The following is a 17,382-nucleotide window of genomic DNA, read 5'->3' on the forward strand; positions in this document are numbered from 1 at the left end:
GCAGGCAGGGAAGGAGCGGCCCGGCCCCGCCGCCCGCCCCGCCCCCGCCGCCCGCGGGCACCACCGGCCGGGGCGGGCGGGGGGCGCGGCGCCTGCGCTAGGGCGGCTTCTCCCGCCGCGTTGTGAGGCGGCTCCGCCTGGGGTCTGCCACCCCGCGCTCCAGCCGGTCTGGGGCTGCGCTGCGTTGGGCGCCGGGGAGCTCGGCCGGTTCCGGGGCTGGCCATGACCGCCCCTTACCCTGCTCTATAGTCTGGAAGAGAGGACGTAGCCTTAAGCTGCACCAGGGGAGGTTTAGGTTAGACATTAGGATGAAATTCTTCACAGAAAGGGTGATTAGACAGTGGAATGGGCTGCCAAGGGAGGTGGTGGAGTCACCGTCCCTGGAGGTATTTTAAAAAATACTGGACGTGGCACTCAGGGCCAGGGTCTGGTTGACGAGGCGGTGTTGGGTCACAGGTTGGACTCGATGATCTCAGAGGTCTTTTCCAACCTAATCGATTCTGTGGTTCTGTGCCTCCCACCTGGACAGAGGGCTCGGCAGCCCGGCACGTTGAACGCTGTGTTCTCTATGCCGAGACTGGTCACATTAAATGGCAGGTGGTCACATTAAATGGAACGAGTGGCAGGTCCGGCCATTTTGGCCTGTGGCGTGCCAAGCGCCTGTCCCTATGCAAAGCACGGGCTCCACTGGATCTCCTCTGCTGTCACTAGTTCACGTTCAGCTGTTCAGCCGTGTGAGAAATGCCATGAAACAAGTAGGAAATGGCTCGGCTGCCCACGCTGCCCCAGGAGCAGATGTTGCGGTGCTGCCTGTGGAATGCCACAGGCAACGCTTCCCTCAGGAGTCGTACAGTGCCCAGAGGTGTTTGCAGGCTGCAGCAGCTCACCTTCATCAAGAACTAAAGGGCCTTTGCATCATGTTTTCTACCATGGATTCTTGAAGACAGCAATCCTAATATGAAACTCTGGGATCTGGCTTACATCCAGACTTCACCCCAGTCCTGCATTGGTGCTGGGCATCTACCTTGGGCCTGCACAATCCACCCAGCCATCGGCTGCAGGTGACACGTCCGCTTCGATGTCACTCTGGGTCAAACTGAGGGTACATCTGTTCCCAGACCCTGTAAACACAGAGTCTGCTGAAAGCCTTTCGTGACTGACATGTCCTAAACCACAGGTAGTTCTGTGGTTCTTTAGCTGGCTAAAGCTGTTTCAGGAAGCAGTATAGGACATGGGTTCTTCACTCTACACATAAAGGCCTTCTTCAGTCTATCCTCCTGTTAAAAGGAAGTTTGGAAAGTTGCAGGCCAATAGCTGTCATTGTTTCTAACTGAAGTCCCCTGCTGTGGTGCTCTGGCCGTTTTTTATTTTTCCTGCACAAATCTTGCCTTTATCACTATGATATGGTATGGAGCCATATAATCTGTCATCATTTCTTGATGGCTTTTCCTGCATCCAACTTCTCCCCCACTGCTTCTTCAGCAGTGGTGGCATTCCTTCCCCATCCCCACACTCTACATTGTGGCTGGGGAAGGACTGATGTGTGTTTCAAAGCAAGCAGGGTAGTGGTGGGGAATAAACTGCTTCATCACACCAGTAACAGGTGGATGTGAATGCAAAACCTAAACCTGACAAAGACATGAGTTTGCATAAGCTGAATTTTAACCATGTTGGAAATGTGAGGTTCCTCTACAGTACAAATTGAGGATTTGATTATCTACAGTTGGCTGTCTAGGCTGCCTGCCCTGTCTGGCTGGTGGCTGGTGAACTGAGGCTCACCTGGACAGAGTCAGAGCTTTGATCTGGAAAAGCAGCAGGGCAGCACCCTGTGAATGGAGATGTGTGCCTGAACTGTGCATTGCCACACTTTGGAAGGGAGAGTGACTCTACTGCCTCCATATTCTCTCATATATTATGACTACAGTTGGGGTTTACTCATTTAACTTAGCATCAGCTTCCTTTAGAGCACTGGCCTACATTATCAATTCAAGTTTTGCCACTGACTCCTGACACAGTTTTATTAAAAAAAGAAAGTTTTGCTTTAGTCTAACGTAATGATATTCAGAATACTGTTTCAATTGCATAACATTTATTTTTGGCCTCTTTTAAAGTTACATTTTAGGAGTATCTGTATGACAGGTAGGTCTGCGTAGGACATGGTTAAAACAAACACTGGTGTGCTGACTTGCAAACTTACAGGAAAGATTTCTTCATTTAACAATGGGGGATCTTTGCTTCTTGTGAGAGAACCTCACAGCCAAGGTGCTGAACTGTCAGTGATAGCTGCAGTGCTAAGTTTAGAAGGAATAATAGTAATGACAATGCACAGTGGCTTACTTCAAAATGCTTCTGCCTGTCGTTTAGCTGTCATGTAATCTCATTCCACAGAAGACAGCAATATCATTTACTACATTTGTTCTAACTTTGGCTGTATTGTAAATGAGGACTGACTAACACTGTTTAGATGCACAAGCTTCATGATGATCCACTTGTCTTTTTAATTAGCATTTCAAATAGAGAAAAAAAGTATTTATTACAATTAGCAAACTTCTTTTTTTTAGTTACATATCTCTCCTGACAATCATCCCAAAATGACCTGCATAATTTAGCTTAAGTTTGCTTTTTAATGCAGGTTACAGACGAGTGACACCTAGCTGAAGGGGGAAGTACTTTGAATATGCATGGTCTTCTATTTCGTATGTATCTTCATATTTTCATATGTAATTAGATATTTGCATTTTGAACTATATTTCTTGACAGAAGCCCAAAAAAGTAGAGTGCGTAAAATACACAATCTATACTACAAGGTTACTAGCAGAATTGAATAATTTTTCAAGTTTCAGGTCCTCATGAACACATTTAAGATGTTGCAAAGAATTAAACACAGTTCACCTGTGTTTCCAGCCCTCTGAAACACCACTGAGCAGGGAGATTCTGTTCTGTATTGCATTCACCCTGTATGATGGCAGGAGATACCATCACTTCCATTGAGCTCTGGCATGTTCTCAATTCACTGTTCTGACCTTAATGAAGGGACTACTTGGTAACTGTGTTGCTTAATCTTCCAATGAAATAACTATTAGAAGATATGTATCTGTGGATTGTATAGATTATATAAGTATTAAAACAAATTAAAAAATGGAGAGACTTACAGAAAAATAGGAATATGTTATTTTAATTAAGCAAAAACAGAGTTATAATCACTCTTTCTAAAAATAAAATTAGACTCTTTATCAATCCTTAACATCTGCATTTAATATTTTCTTCTAAACAAAAATACAGATGTGATTATGTAGCAAATTACAGTCTTTGACAACGTATAATATTTACGTTCTCTTACACTTACTTTAATTCTAATTTGGTCATTAATACTTGATTCATTACTGCAACATGTTACTTGTAGTAAAAGTGCCACAATTGAACTATAAACATGACATTGCCATCTTAAAACTGCTTTGCTATAAACTGTAGAGAATATACAGAGTTACAAAGTTGTTGTGGTTTTATCAAAATATACAAACCCCCCCAAACCTAACACAAGCTAACAATATTCTTTTTATGAACTATACAGTTATAGAAAATATTTGTAAAATTATCTTTGTATTTATAAATATTCTACCTTATTTGCTTTGGTCTATATTTATCACCATACAAGTCCACTTAGAAGATACCTTTGAAACATCTTTACACTCTCCTGTGTTTATTATTCTATTATCCTTATTTAAATGGAACCAAAGCTGCCATGAAACCAGTATTTCTCAAAGGGTTCATAGCATTCATCAGTGACAGAATAAGTAAGTGGACTGTATTGTTACTTCAATCAATACTGTATTATCATTTAAATTGTAGTTTTATTGTACCCAAGCTATAGTTTCTTTTAAAATATTCAAGAAGACAAAGTTAAGTAACAAACTGTGAACCATCACGGAGAATGAAGTTGAGAATCACTAACCCTGTCATGACCTAATTTTTTAACACTTCACAGGAATGAACATACATGACTATTGGAAATGCAGATACGGTACAACAGAGCCCTATCATATAAAATGCAACTTGCAGACATACACCTGTGCTTGGACTTTTTTAAGCATCTCAGTTAAAATGAATCACACTTCCACAAAACAGTATTAACTGGAACATTTTGGTGCTGTTTTTCAGAAGCCCATTCTCCCAGTTCTTAGTGAACTGTGCAGCTGCAGGCTCACCATAACCCTTCGGTGTGGCAGATGAGGGAGGCAGGAAGGCTGACACTCCTTCCTCCAGCAGCCTGCTCCTGGCCAATCTCTACTGTGGCCACGGAACAGTGCTGGAATGGTTGGTGGGATCACTGAGAAGGGACATCTGAAGGTTAAATGTTGCATTTAAGGCATGGAGATGACAGGGAACCCCACAAACTGGTTCTATGCTTGTTTATACACAGGGATAGCTTCAGGGATAGATATGGAAGCAAGAGTCTTATTTACCTACTCCTCTCAAACTCAAAGTATTTACGGGGAGTTGCTCTATTGTTTGTGTCCAGGCATTATTCCAGGATGAGGAGGGAAACTGTCTATATGTCCTTCTGTGGAGAAGAACTGTATTTCTAAAAGACAAGAGTTGCAGACCCACCAGGAGGTGGACATTTCTATACAGGATTTCTGTTTCATGAGAACAATTTTCTTTAGACCAATGCACCTGAAGAGTTCACCAGGCCACTGACATGGGGATTTATGCAGTTTGGAAGACTGGCTATAGCAAGTTCCACTGAACTTTTATTAAATGTCTCAGAGATATATAAATTGGGAATACTCCTCACACCTCCACTCAGACGTAACAGTTATTAAGGTAACTACAAAACTGAATATGGAAAGGAAAAGAGTAGTTTAAAGTCCTGAATATGTTTCGTAAAGGCTGAGTCACAGAAAAGCATGGCAGAACTCAAATGTACTTCGGCACACCCAAGCCCATGAAACACTTCCCACCTTCACTTTAGAATACACAAGATTACAATTATTTCCTTTATAAACACGTTACTTTTGTAAAAAAAAAAAAGCAATATATGGTTTCTGCAGCAAAAATTAATTCTACAGAATACACCATGAACCTACTTATTACTTTTGCTTTGAACCATTCTGATTCAAAACCAGAACTATAAAATAGTTCAGTGACTAGTTTCTTATGATGTTAAGTAGAAGGGTTTGGGTTGGCCATTTTTCTTTCTCTCTATGCTAGAGTCTGTTGTGGCAAAAGTATTTTGGGTGTTCCAAATTAAATTTGTATTATTGCAAATACTAGTTTTTCTGTGTTATGTTTTCTTTTGCATATATTGACACAGGTTTAGATGAAGAAATTTGATCTAACTAATACGTTTTCCCATTCAATACATCTTTATCTTCTCCAATATGTAGTTTTGGATTTTTCTTCTCTTTTGTTCAGCTGTCACTCAGAGTATAACTTCTGGAGTTACATTTTGTGTATTTTTCACTTCACTTCCTTCTGAGCCAAGGATATGTGGATTTTCCAAAAGTTTAGTGCTTTCATTGCAAAACTGTTCTTTTCTATCTTGTGCGCCTGGACTTTTGAATAGATGTTTCTTCTGGTGCATTCCCAGAGCAGCTGCAGTCTTGCAAATTTTGGGGCACTGAAAGCAAGCGTATCCTTTTCCATTATGTTCACGTACGTGCCTTTGCTCATGGTTCCTTTTGGTAGAAAGATACAAGAAGCTCTGAAAGCAAAACTGACAGTGGTAGCGTTTTTCTCCAGTATGAATTCTTTCATGTATTTTGAGTGTTTCATTTAAAGTGAACGCCTTATTACAGTATTGGCAGACAAAATCTTTGACACCCAGGTGAATACGTTCGTGCTTCTGTAGATTACCAGGAACTGAGAAACATTTACCACAGGTTTTACAAGTGTAGGGCTTTTCCCCAGTGTGACACCTCATATGCATTTTTAAAGTGGATGGACTTTGAAATTGTTTTTGGCATAACTCACAAATATAAGGCTTTGAAGCAGCTGCATGCCAATGTACATGTTCTTGAGCTTCTGCTGTGGAAGACTGGTCTCTTTCACAGAGCTCACAATGAAGATTAGGCATTTCTCTGTTCTCCTCCTGGCTGACCACCTTTTCCTCGGGAGCATTCCTGAGTGCATACTCTCGACTGTATGTGTTGTGGCTTTCCATACCAGTGTTCTTGCTTCCGTGCTTTTTCCTCCACTTGGTCTTTTTCATTTTTCTTAGCTGCTTGGATTTCTTTTTTGGTTTATAGTTATAATAAGGTCTCCAGGGTTTATCACTGGAGTCCTGGTCACTAACATCATCACACATTTCTGTCAGCTCCAGGCATTCTGAGCTGTAGAGTCTAGACGGGCTTTTTTCTTTTATCTCCATTTCTGGTTCTTCAATGAGATTGTCCTGTTTGGACTCGTGTTTGGATTTTCGGCCCCTTTTACAAAACAGCTTAGATCCTAATATATGCCTTTTTACAATGGCTTCATTACCAATTTTTACTGTTATCTGACAAAGAGGTGCGACATTGCTGTCAGCAGATGTTCCAGGTAAGGCAGGCTTCGCAATATATGTTTCAGTTTTACTGGATTCTTGGACAGTATTTGTAGTTTTGCTACATGAACCTTCAGATCCTGTCATGTGCTGCGTATCCTCAGTTGCTTCTGCTCTGTTGTACAGCAGTGTTTTCTTTTTCTCCTTAATAGTTTTTGATTTTGTAATGCACTTCCCATAATTATCCGACCCATACTTACAGTCATCACTTACTGACTGACTGGGTAGGTTATTTGAAGATTCTGTCTTACTGTTTTCTATGGACGTGACTGTTTTACTGTGCATTATTACTGATGAAACTCTGCTACTGTGCATTATAACAGAGGGTGCAGAACTGCTGTAACTGATGACAGAGGTTGAATTTTCATTTACGTTTGCTAAAGACACAACTGAGGAATCACACTCCTGTGAACCTGAGTCATTTGCAGCAGTGGGAACTCTTTTTTCAGCTGGCAAGAAGTCCCTCTGCAGGTCAGAATTTAAGATACCTACTCCTCCAGAGAAAGAATTCTGAGTATTTGTGGAAGATGCTGTATTATTACATGAAGATGTATCCAAGGCCAGAGTTCTGTTGTTTGATATTATACTATGTTGAAAATTCAGTGGTGGTATGGAAGAGCTCGGAATGAAACAGTTAGTAGAAGCAGTTTCATTAGCCTGGGTACTTGTTGGAACATTTTCATAGGAAGAATTTCGATAGGATTTATAAGGCAGTCGCCTGCATTTCATAGGTAAGAGTCGATACAGTTTGTATGGGTACATATTTGGTTTTAAACCCCCATTGGCCGTCTTTTTATTTACTGACAGGCGATGGTCAATAGCATGGAAAGACTTCTGGTGATTTTTCAGTATATAGTAAGTCATGAAGGTCTCCAGACAGAAAATGCACTGGTAGCGCCTCTCTCCAGTGTGCCAGATCTCATGCCGGGTGCGGTACTCAGCTAATGCAAAGACTTTATTGCAGTAGTGACAGGGGTATGTTCTTCTCCAGGAATGCACATTGGCGTGTCTTCGGAGGCTGGACAACGTGACATAACTACGCTTGCAAACAACGCAAGTGTATAGTATCTGCCCATCAACGACTTTAACCAAATGATCCGTTTCTGGTAAAGTGCAGTTTGCATTAGAACAATCAGTGATGCTGTTTTCAGACAACAGAGGCTCTTTGTTCGCACAGGAGCTTCCATTCCGTCCTTCTGTAGCAGTACAGTTATCTGCAAAATTTTGTTCATTTCCGTTGTGAGCCGGTAAGTTACTTGATCTCATGCAGACTTGTTCATGACTTTCCAGTATATTTAGATTTGCAAATTGTTTGCTGCAGTATTTGCATATGAAAGTTTCCTGATGCTCTGAGTGGAGCTGAAGGTGAGCAGTGAGTAACACCCGGTCATTGAATGATTTTGCACAATAGTTACAACTGTAAACAGGCGGAGTGACTGTCGCCCCAGATGCAGAGACATTAGCAGAAGTGTTTTCCTCTTCTCTGGATACACGTAAATCTCCTGGTTTATTTTGAGATTTTGGAAAGGAATTAATTGTCTGATCAGTAACTGCTTCGTGCTGGGCTTCTGCAGTGGTTACGGTAGAGGCTGGTACTTTTGCTACAGCCAAACCAGTACCCTGGGGCTTAAAGGCTGACTTAGGAGTACTACCTGCTTGTTTTCCCTGCTGAATGACTGGGGTGGCTTGGTGATTTTCATAGCGGTCCTCACCCACCTGGTATGAAGGGCTGCTGTCCTGATCAACAAGAGGTGCTCCTTGTGAAGTATCTCCCCCAGAAGAAACTGCATAGGAGTGTTCAGCCAAGGTACTGGCTGGTTCAGCATCTTTGCACACATCACTTCTGTCGAGGCCGATGCTGGGAGCTTGTATTGTGTCAGACACCTTTTTAAAGCTGGCCCTCAAATCAAGGGGAGAAAACAAATTGTTTTCTGTTTCAAAAATTGAGAATGCATTTGTAATTCGTGGTCCATTTGTCACAGCAGAATCTTCATGTCGCTTTTCATGTTTTTCCTCTTTGACAGTCCCTTTTTCATTAACACAGTATGAATAGGGACAGGGGGAACTTGAAAAATTTACATCTGTAAGATCTTCTAGAAATGATATTCCCAGTTTTTTCCCTGCAGCTGCAAGGTCCGTTACAGTTTCCTGCCTCTTAACAACTACTGTGGAACTGTAGATGTAGTTCAGTATCTCTGTAAACACTTCAGCTTTGAGATCATCTAACTCCAGTACATGACCTGAAATACAGATAGTACGACTCCAAAAAATGTTTTTAAAGTAAAGGCTTGAAGCTGCCAGCACATTACTATGGGCTTTAAATTTGGTGTCTTCCACGATTATGGTGACATCACATAAAATACCCCGAATGCGCTGTTCATTTAAAATGGAAAGTACAGTGTCACTGTGGAAGTCGTCCTTGAGGTCCTTTGAATGGGACATGACTGTCATCTACAAGAGAAAAAAAAGTAAATTAGAAGGCATTTTTCATCCATTTCAGTTACACATTAAGTTTATAGTTCTAGTTTTTTATGTATTTTTTAGTTTATTAACTTTTAAAGTTTAAGAATGAGTAAAATGTTGTCGTAATATTTCAGGTTTAAGTCATCTTATATTCTCTGGTGTCAACACTATGCAGGAAATGTCTGTCTAGATCAAGGAGGCAGGAGCACCAGTAGCTCCTCAGCAGGAGGCAGAGGATCCCTCCCACTCCCTCTCCGCTTGAACGTGCTGTCCATCCTGAGCCTTCACTGAGAATGCAGCCAATGCCTTTTGATGCCTTTTGCTATGCCAGCGGGTGCAGCTGCTCAGGGTCACCCTGAAGGACTCCCTGAAGCCTGGATGGAATTCCTCAGCATGCCACGGAGGGACCTGGCACAACTGAAGGAGAAGGCTGTGTTGCCGAGGTTCTGTGCAGAGCGAGGACTTTGCTTTCTGGGTTGTTTGTCAGACACCGACTTCACAGCACAGCTGCATCTGACCTCCCTTACTAAGCTCATATTTAAATCACAGCAAGAGAGTCTCAGTTTCAGGGTAAGGCTTTATAAGCAAATGAATACACAAGGAACAAAATTTGGTAGACAACAGTGAAGTACCCATAACACTGTTAACAGATTTTTTTTTGAATAGTAATTAAATTCACTCAATAATTTACACTACTTTAAAATGACTGAAAAGTTCTGAGTAAAACAAGTAGAAAATAATGGAATAACAAGTAGAAAATAAGAGAGTTTTTTCTTCAGTTATAGTTCATACTTAGTGTTCACGCTTTATAATTAGTGTGTTCTTAATTTCTTTCAAATAGTAAGATTTAATTGCAATAATAAGTACCATTAAATAACTGTTAATATATAATAATTAGGTTTAATGCTGACAAAAACTATTTAGATTCGCCACTGTTACTATATGAATATACTGGTTAATTCCATTGAGAAAAAATATGCAAAATATGAATGAAAAATAATCTGAAAAAATGGATTAATTTGTCAGTTGAATTTGAATTTTGATGATTTTTGCCAACTGAATTTTGTATCTGGTGAAAATCTGTTTTCACCAGATGATTTTTCTCAAATTCAGATCTGTAGCACATAACAAGGTTTATTCCTTTTCCCCCCGTGTCTGGAGTAGTATTTTGAACTAGTACTGTCCATTTCTGACTTCAAGTCATGAAGAAATAGTTGTGCTAGTGGAACTTACCAATCACTACTGTTATGAATGAAATTCTATATGTCTAATTTAATAAACAACAAAACTGAATTTAGCAGCAATTTTAATTAAACAGCAATTTAATATAAATGAATACAATCAAGTATATTAAATATAATCAAGCATATACAAAAAATTTGGCAGTGATTAATTAAGTACGATTAAGATTAATGTAAAGCATAATCAAAACCGGCCGGGGTACAGGGAGGGCTTTTCTCCCTGCCTCATGTATGAAACAAAGTAATCCAAACTGAACTTATATACTGTATGCTAATACATATTCATCAATATTTTTCTGTAAATCTCCTCCTATTTTTGATTCTTGAAATCTACATCACTATACTGCATAGCTCCATTTGTTGTTAGGGGGTCTCCTGGCTTTTTGGTGGTCTTTTCAGAGGAAAGCTCGCTGTCTTCCTCGCTGCCCTCTGAATAACCCTACAGGTTGCACATGTGCACTAAGCTTTGTGCTATGTAAGTAAGCATTATGTTCCAAAAATAAGCCTTACTATTTCATAGATAATACCACAACTTAGATTCCGTACCTGGAATTGTCCCAACTTTGTTCATCCCAAGGCCGATTCTGTTTTGTGATCTTGCTTATCTCAATACTACATCCTGTATCCTATTTTTCACATGTAATATCTGCAAAGGGGCCCATCTGCTTTGTAACACTAATCACATATACTTTTCCTTTATTACTTTACAACAATTATTTTCTAAAATATTGATATAGTGACAATTTAAAACTAATCATATCCATTTATCACATCTACAGTAAAAAATCACACTTCTTAAAGATCCTTTTCTTTAAAATTGTGGAAGTAAAAATGCATCTTAAAGTATATGACTGACAGAAATTTTGTAAGACAGGCTAAAATATTACAACACTTTAAGTTAGGATTTACCTTCTAAACACTCCATCTTCTGCTCCAAACTTTGATTTAAAAATTTTTAAGCTTTAAAATTTTAAGCTTTAAAAATTTTATTATGACCTTTACCCTCAAATACTTTATGTTAAGAATGCCAATATATAAAATGGGTTTGATCCAAATGGCAAAATAAAGGTTTGATACATATTCACGAGGCAAACAGCAGTGGCCATTTAGAACACATTGGTTCATTCACCCAAAATCCTGGGAAGTAATCTGTTCTAGAAAATAGGGCCTTTATCACAAAGTTAAGTAATACAAGTCATACACCCCTGCTCTAACTCATCTAATTACACTTTTATCACAAATTCACAAACTACTTCCCTGCAAATCAAATTACACAAAAAGTAGCAACAACTTTACTGTGAAGACAAACCCAACATAATAAGAACAAGACTCTAATTTGGTACATTACAGATGAAGTAAAGTAGAATTATTACTGATTTTGGAAGTAAAAGTTTTATCTTGCAGCATGGCCGCTGTTTCTATCAGGAAAGGTGTTGTCTATGCAAATAGTCAAAATTTCTAATAAGCTGAGAATGTTCAATGCACAGAATTCACAACAAAACTGATTCACAAAAAGTATCTCTGATGTTTCCCATGATGTGCCATGGGTGTCAGGAAATGAATTCATCAATATAATGGTGATATAAACATACATGAATATTATTTTGTTTATTTGATCACTCTCAGCAGTTGTAAATCTAGATGCAGTATTTTGTGCCTTGAAATTTTAAAATCATAGCTTATGATGAGTTTGTTTATGACATTAATTTGGCTTAAAATAAGTGATATTTATTCATTTGGAATGGCAACCTGGAATTCACAGTGGTTAGATACAGTTATCTGCTTTGGTTGGGTATCTGAAAACTCAGATATAACTGTAGATAGTTTGGTGTGTGGAGTCTACAGAAAGCATACTGACAATTCTTTTCTTCCAGCAAGCAGCCACTATTCCATAATTGATTCCTTTTTTTCATTGACAATGTCTGAGATTACATCTGACTTGCCCATGTGATGTGGTATTAGAAACCAACTGTCAGACATCAAAAACATTTCACAACAGGAGCTATTGATAGGGTTATTTCTTGAGTATAGGAAATAAATGATGTCAACTCTACCTCCCACTGAACTGCCCCACAGGAACTTGCCTGTGTTTTTTGTTTCTTTATTGGAGACAGCTGGTTTTAGTTCAAAGACACATCATCTGACAGACTGACTGCACAGTGTATCAGACTGCTAATGCCACGCTGAGAGGCATACAAACCCAAGTGGGTTTAGTACAAGTCTTATTATTCAACTAATTATCTTAAAATTTATCTTCCTAAGGACAAAAGCAAGCATTTAAAATTTCCACTTGCCATGTACACAGATTGCCAGCTTTTGGAGTCCTGGACAATTTGGTATCCTCAGTAAAATACTAGATTCCTTGTGCCAACATTGTAGAAAGGATCATTTGCTATTTGGTCACTTTTTTTTTTTTTTTTTTCTGTGTGCTAAACTATAAGCTAGGTATATCATTGGAAAGTTATACAGAAAAATTCCAGAGCAAATCAGTTTTCAGAGCCAACACTTTTTCCTTCTTCATCTCAACCTACACATACCTCAAACAGTCCATTTATTCATGTCTGTAATGATTCTCTACTGCCTTTTATTTTACCTGTCTCGCTTCTTGCGTTTGCAAAAACATGTCTGAAATGCTATAAAATCAAAATACCCTACCTAGCACACACATATAAATGGAGTATTTTAGGAATTTTTTTACATTCCATTTGCAGGTCATACTGTAAAATGAAAACCTGCTCTTCATTTTCCAAGGGAGCACTACCAAGAAGCAAGATACATGGAGATCAAACTTTTCAGATGTGTTAGTATTAAATATGTTTCATTAAAACACTGGAAAGTCCATTCAGAATGTAACTACTCTTCTGTATGATTTTTATTTTAGAGTTACAGAAGAAAATTTAGTTTTATTGTAAATATTTCCCAAAACATATATAAATACTATTTGACCTATTAAAAGGCAACAAAACTCCTCAGCCAACTAATCCCTCTTTTTTTTCCACAAATCTGTTAATTTCATACTTTTTACTCTCAATCCAGACATAAATAATTTCTTAGGAATATGAACAGTACCTTTGTACTGCCTTTGGTACACCTATGAATAACTTCAGGTTCAGAACAGCAGAATTTTTGATTGGGGGTTACAGTACTATTTGCATATTTTCTGCAAAAGCAGTAATAGACTTAACCTGTCCTTAAAAGTTGTCTCAATCACTTGGAAAAATAAGATTTAAATGTTCATCTGAAGCTTAAGTGTAATGGTCAGTAGGTTTATTAAATTATATAACAGTACCTTTTCTGACATCAACAGAACACCACTCCATGACAACAGTCACAAATGAAAGCAAGCAGTACTAAAAGTTAATGTCAAGATCAGAGATTGATGCATCCAAACACAAATTTGACTACTTATGCCTCACAGATGACACTGCTAATTATAAATAGAGAAACCAGCTCTATGTGGACACAGCTGAGAGTAGAAGCTACTGTTAATTTTTATATTAACATTACTCTGAAGTCAACAAAGAGTTCAGAAGTTTTACTGGCCCATGAATACCAAATACAAATTTTTTACTACCACAGAGAACTATTACAATCTAGGAATATTCTTTTAACTTCTGCTTATCTTTTGAAATCCACTGCCAGGCGAGTGTACCCCATTACACAGGAGATTTTTCTATTCCACTTCAGCCAGCTAAATTTGAAAGACAAGCTAGTGGCATAACAAAAAAACTCCAAAGCACTAGGGGCAGTTGCTAGTATTGAGGCAAAATCAAAACTAGCAGGATGAATTATGAACTGTAGTAAGAATTCTCCCCGTTTTCTTACTCCGTGAATTTCTACTGGGATTTTAAAGCGCTAATATATTCTGGTACTAACCACCAGGACACTACAGAAATATGTTCATTCCATATCTTCCTTATGTTCAGTTTCACCGCACTCTGTCAAGGTACTCTGAAGTCTCTGTTTTGTTTCCCAGCTGAGGAGGAACATTCACCTGTATCTTAAGTCTCCTTAAGGATGCTGGTTTTGTTCTAGAGCCGAAATGGAGTTAGGCATTACCAACAAACAAAAACCCCCAAACAAGTATATCCCCCCCACCCCCACCCCACATCGCCCCAGCTCTGATCCTTGCTTACCTGGAGACTTACTGTCCAACCATCACTGCTACGGTGACTGCCCAGTTTTTTATGGAATCGTTTCACCAGTCCTGTGTCGGCAGCAGGGCTGCCTGGATCAGGGTGCTGCAGCCTCCCTGCAACCTTGGGCATGCAGGGCCGTGTTCATGGTGTCTAACGATGTTAATGATGCCTAATCACTTTCAATAGCTCGCAGGAGCGTGTAGCTTAGTGCTCACTCTACAGACCTACAAGTTACTTCTTCAACTGATTTGAGACACTTTCTCTTTGGAATCTCTCTACTCAAATCCTTCCTTCCCTGTTGCTATAGAACAGCACTACTGTAAATGTTTTTTATCAGCCTCGCGCTTTCCTCTTTTAATTCAGACAGCTGGGGGGGGCTGTGGTGATGGAATGTAGTCCAAGAGTATGGCAGTGTTAACAGACCTCTGATGCCCCGCGACGAAGCATTCTTTCAGAGCTGGGACTCTTCCCCACTATTAGCATCCCGACCTCAATTCTCTCACTCCCCTCTTTACGCTTCCCATGACCTCTCCCACGGCACGGAACAGCCCGTGCGGCCTCGGCAGCGCCTCGCTCGGACACGTAGGACGAGTCCGTGCCCGGGCGCTCCGTGGCCGCTCCGATCCCAGCACCACGGCCCTTCCCGCCGCGGGTGGCCTCCCCCCGGCCCCGGGGCCTCCCCTCCCGCCCCCGGCCCGGCCGCCGCCGCCCGCGGGGGGGCGCTGCCCCCGCGCAGTGCCGGCCCGGCCCGTCCCGCGCAGCGCGGTGCGGGCTTCGCCCAGCGCAGCCACGGGAACGCGGGGCCCGCGGGCGGCGGCCGCCGTCAGCTCCCGTCCCGCGCCAGCTGCGCGCACGCGGGCCCTGCTGCGGCGCGGCGGCCTCGCGCTGTTTGTGCGTCTGCGAGCGGCGCCCCCCGCGCGGGCCCCGCATCGCGCCCGCTCATGGCGGTGCCGCGGCGCCCGCGCGGCCCCTCCCGCGGGAGCCGCCACTGACCTGCCGCCGCTCCGTCCCCGCCGGCGCAGCCTCGGCCCACGCGCAGTAGCGCCCCGTCCCCGCGCCATTAACACCGGGCCCGCGGGCTCTCCGCGGGCGGCAGGCGGGCGCTGGCTGCGGCCGGGGCCGCGATCCCGGCCCGGCGGCGGCCGGACGGCGCGGCCGCCATTTTGCTGTGCCGATCCCGGCAATGGGATTGCCCGAGGTCTGCCGGGCAGGGCCGGGCCCGCGCCCTCCGCCGCCGCCGCGCGTGTTCCCTGTCCTTGCTCCGCAGCCAACGCGCCGTGCCCAGCTAACGCGGCCAGCGGGGGCCTGGGCCTCTCCGCCGAGCTGTTCGTAGGCAACCACTGGGAATTCAGACCGATGAGGAAACGCGGCGCTCCCAGCACCCGGCGCCTGCTCCACGGCCATCAGTGCAGTGCTGTGCACGTCCCTGAGAATTCCTCTTGGACCTAACGCAGGACTTCAGTGCCTGACTGTCCTTCCAGGCCTTTCGGCCAGGAAGAAACAGAAAGTGTTTCTGAGCATAGATAGCTCTGTGCTGCCTTCTGCCACTTCCCTCCAGAAAGCAGAGATGAAACTTATCCTTGAAAAAAACCCCTGAAATCAATTATATTTAAATAGCGAATTATAGTAACATTTACCCTTTTCGTTATCTGATTATATTATCTTTTTTAAAAGCATATATAGGAACTCAACATGATGAATTTTATTTTAAGCAGCATTCTAAAACATAATTTAGGTTTCTTGATATTTTTACTGCCTCAGGAAAGAAGCAGAAAATTACCATTGGTGCTTCATAAGCAGTAACAAATGCTCCCTTAGATAAAGGACAGAGCTTGGTTTCTTCTGTCCAGATGCTCCATCCCATTTGGTACAGTTCCCCCACATACTGTCTCAGCCTCTCACTGCAAACACTCAGCAAAGTCTGCTTTCTCAGAACTCGAAATCAGGAAGCTTAGAGAAAAACTGGGCTTTGAGACAAGTGAAAAACATTGTTAGGTAAATGAACAGTTTGGGTTTTGTCTTAAAGCTTGCTTTTGTCCAAGGCTAACCTATGTTTATTTTTACAAGGTATTCTGTATAAGGCTTCACGGGACAGAACCTTTATTTTCAAATATTAAACCTACGCATTAAAAGCACTGAATAATAGGAACTGGTTAATTTTAGACCAAAATAAAAAATAAAATCCAGAAGTATGAACTATTTCATCATTGTCACACTTGATGGGCCTGGAAGTTAGAATTTTGGTAGAGCCTCTTCATGATAAATGCTGCTTATCATTGCAGGAAACTGGTTAATATCAACATAATGTACAAAATCTATTATAAAGAGGGGAAGTTTTGTTTTTTTCCCCCCCCAGCATTCTGTCTTGGAACTATCAGTGCTTTCTCAATTCATTAAAAGCTATGGAAGGAAATTTTTTCCTGTCAGGAAATTGTAGCAATTTCAGTGACTTATCTATACACACAATTTTCACTAACTTATACAGTCCACATTAAAAGTTCATCTTAGAAATACTGAACATTTCTGTGAAGAGTTCATTCCTTCTGTAATTCTGGATCACTGGAATTCTTACCTACAAGTTCACCTACAGAAGCGATTAATGTGTTTTTAGTTTAGGGCTCTCTGCCACCAAAAAACTATTTCTTTAATCTAATGGCAGATTGAGTGATGATATGACCAGTAGCTGTTCACCAACAGCTGTGGGAATGGGAACAAATAATTGAAGAACACAGTGGTTTCTATGGCAAAGGTAGAGTGTGTCCCAAAGTTTTCAAACATTCATTTTTATTCCAACCTACATAATGGATAAGCAAAGTTTCATACTTACATGTAGGTTACTTTTAATCTTGGACTTTGCCTATTGCTTATTTGCTGTTTTTTTTCATTTATTACTGTTTTAGATATGTATATACATAATCATATGTATTAATGAAGATTTTTGACACAAGTGCCATAAAAAGTATGTGTGACAAATGTGTTGTCAGTAACAATACAATAA

At 41.2% G+C, this 17,382-nt stretch overlaps 1 protein-coding gene across 2 annotated transcripts; it reads right to left on the reverse strand.

Annotated features, from left to right (window-relative positions):
* Positions 1-3,159: 3,159 nt before the first annotated feature.
* Positions 3,160-15,444, reverse strand: ZBTB38 (zinc finger and BTB domain containing 38). 2 transcript variants are annotated; one of them, XM_053986219.1, is made up of 2 exons: positions 15,378-15,444; positions 3,160-8,992 (listed from the first exon to the last, which is right to left on the reverse strand). In XM_053986219.1, the coding sequence occupies exon 2, from the start codon at positions 8,990-8,992 to the stop codon at positions 5,423-5,425; it is 3,570 nt and encodes a 1,189-aa protein (XP_053842194.1). In that variant the 5' UTR covers positions 15,378-15,444; the 3' UTR covers positions 3,160-5,422. The 2 variants fall into 2 exon arrangements, with proteins under 2 accessions (XP_053842194.1, XP_053842193.1); XM_053986218.1 differs by lacking the exon at positions 15,378-15,444 and adding an exon at positions 14,382-14,974.
* Between the last annotated feature and the right edge of the window lie 1,938 nt (positions 15,445-17,382).

This window comes from Vidua macroura, chromosome 10, assembly GCF_024509145.1.
Source record: "Vidua macroura isolate BioBank_ID:100142 chromosome 10, ASM2450914v1, whole genome shotgun sequence".
Classification (NCBI taxonomy): domain Eukaryota; kingdom Metazoa; phylum Chordata; class Aves; order Passeriformes; family Viduidae; genus Vidua; species Vidua macroura.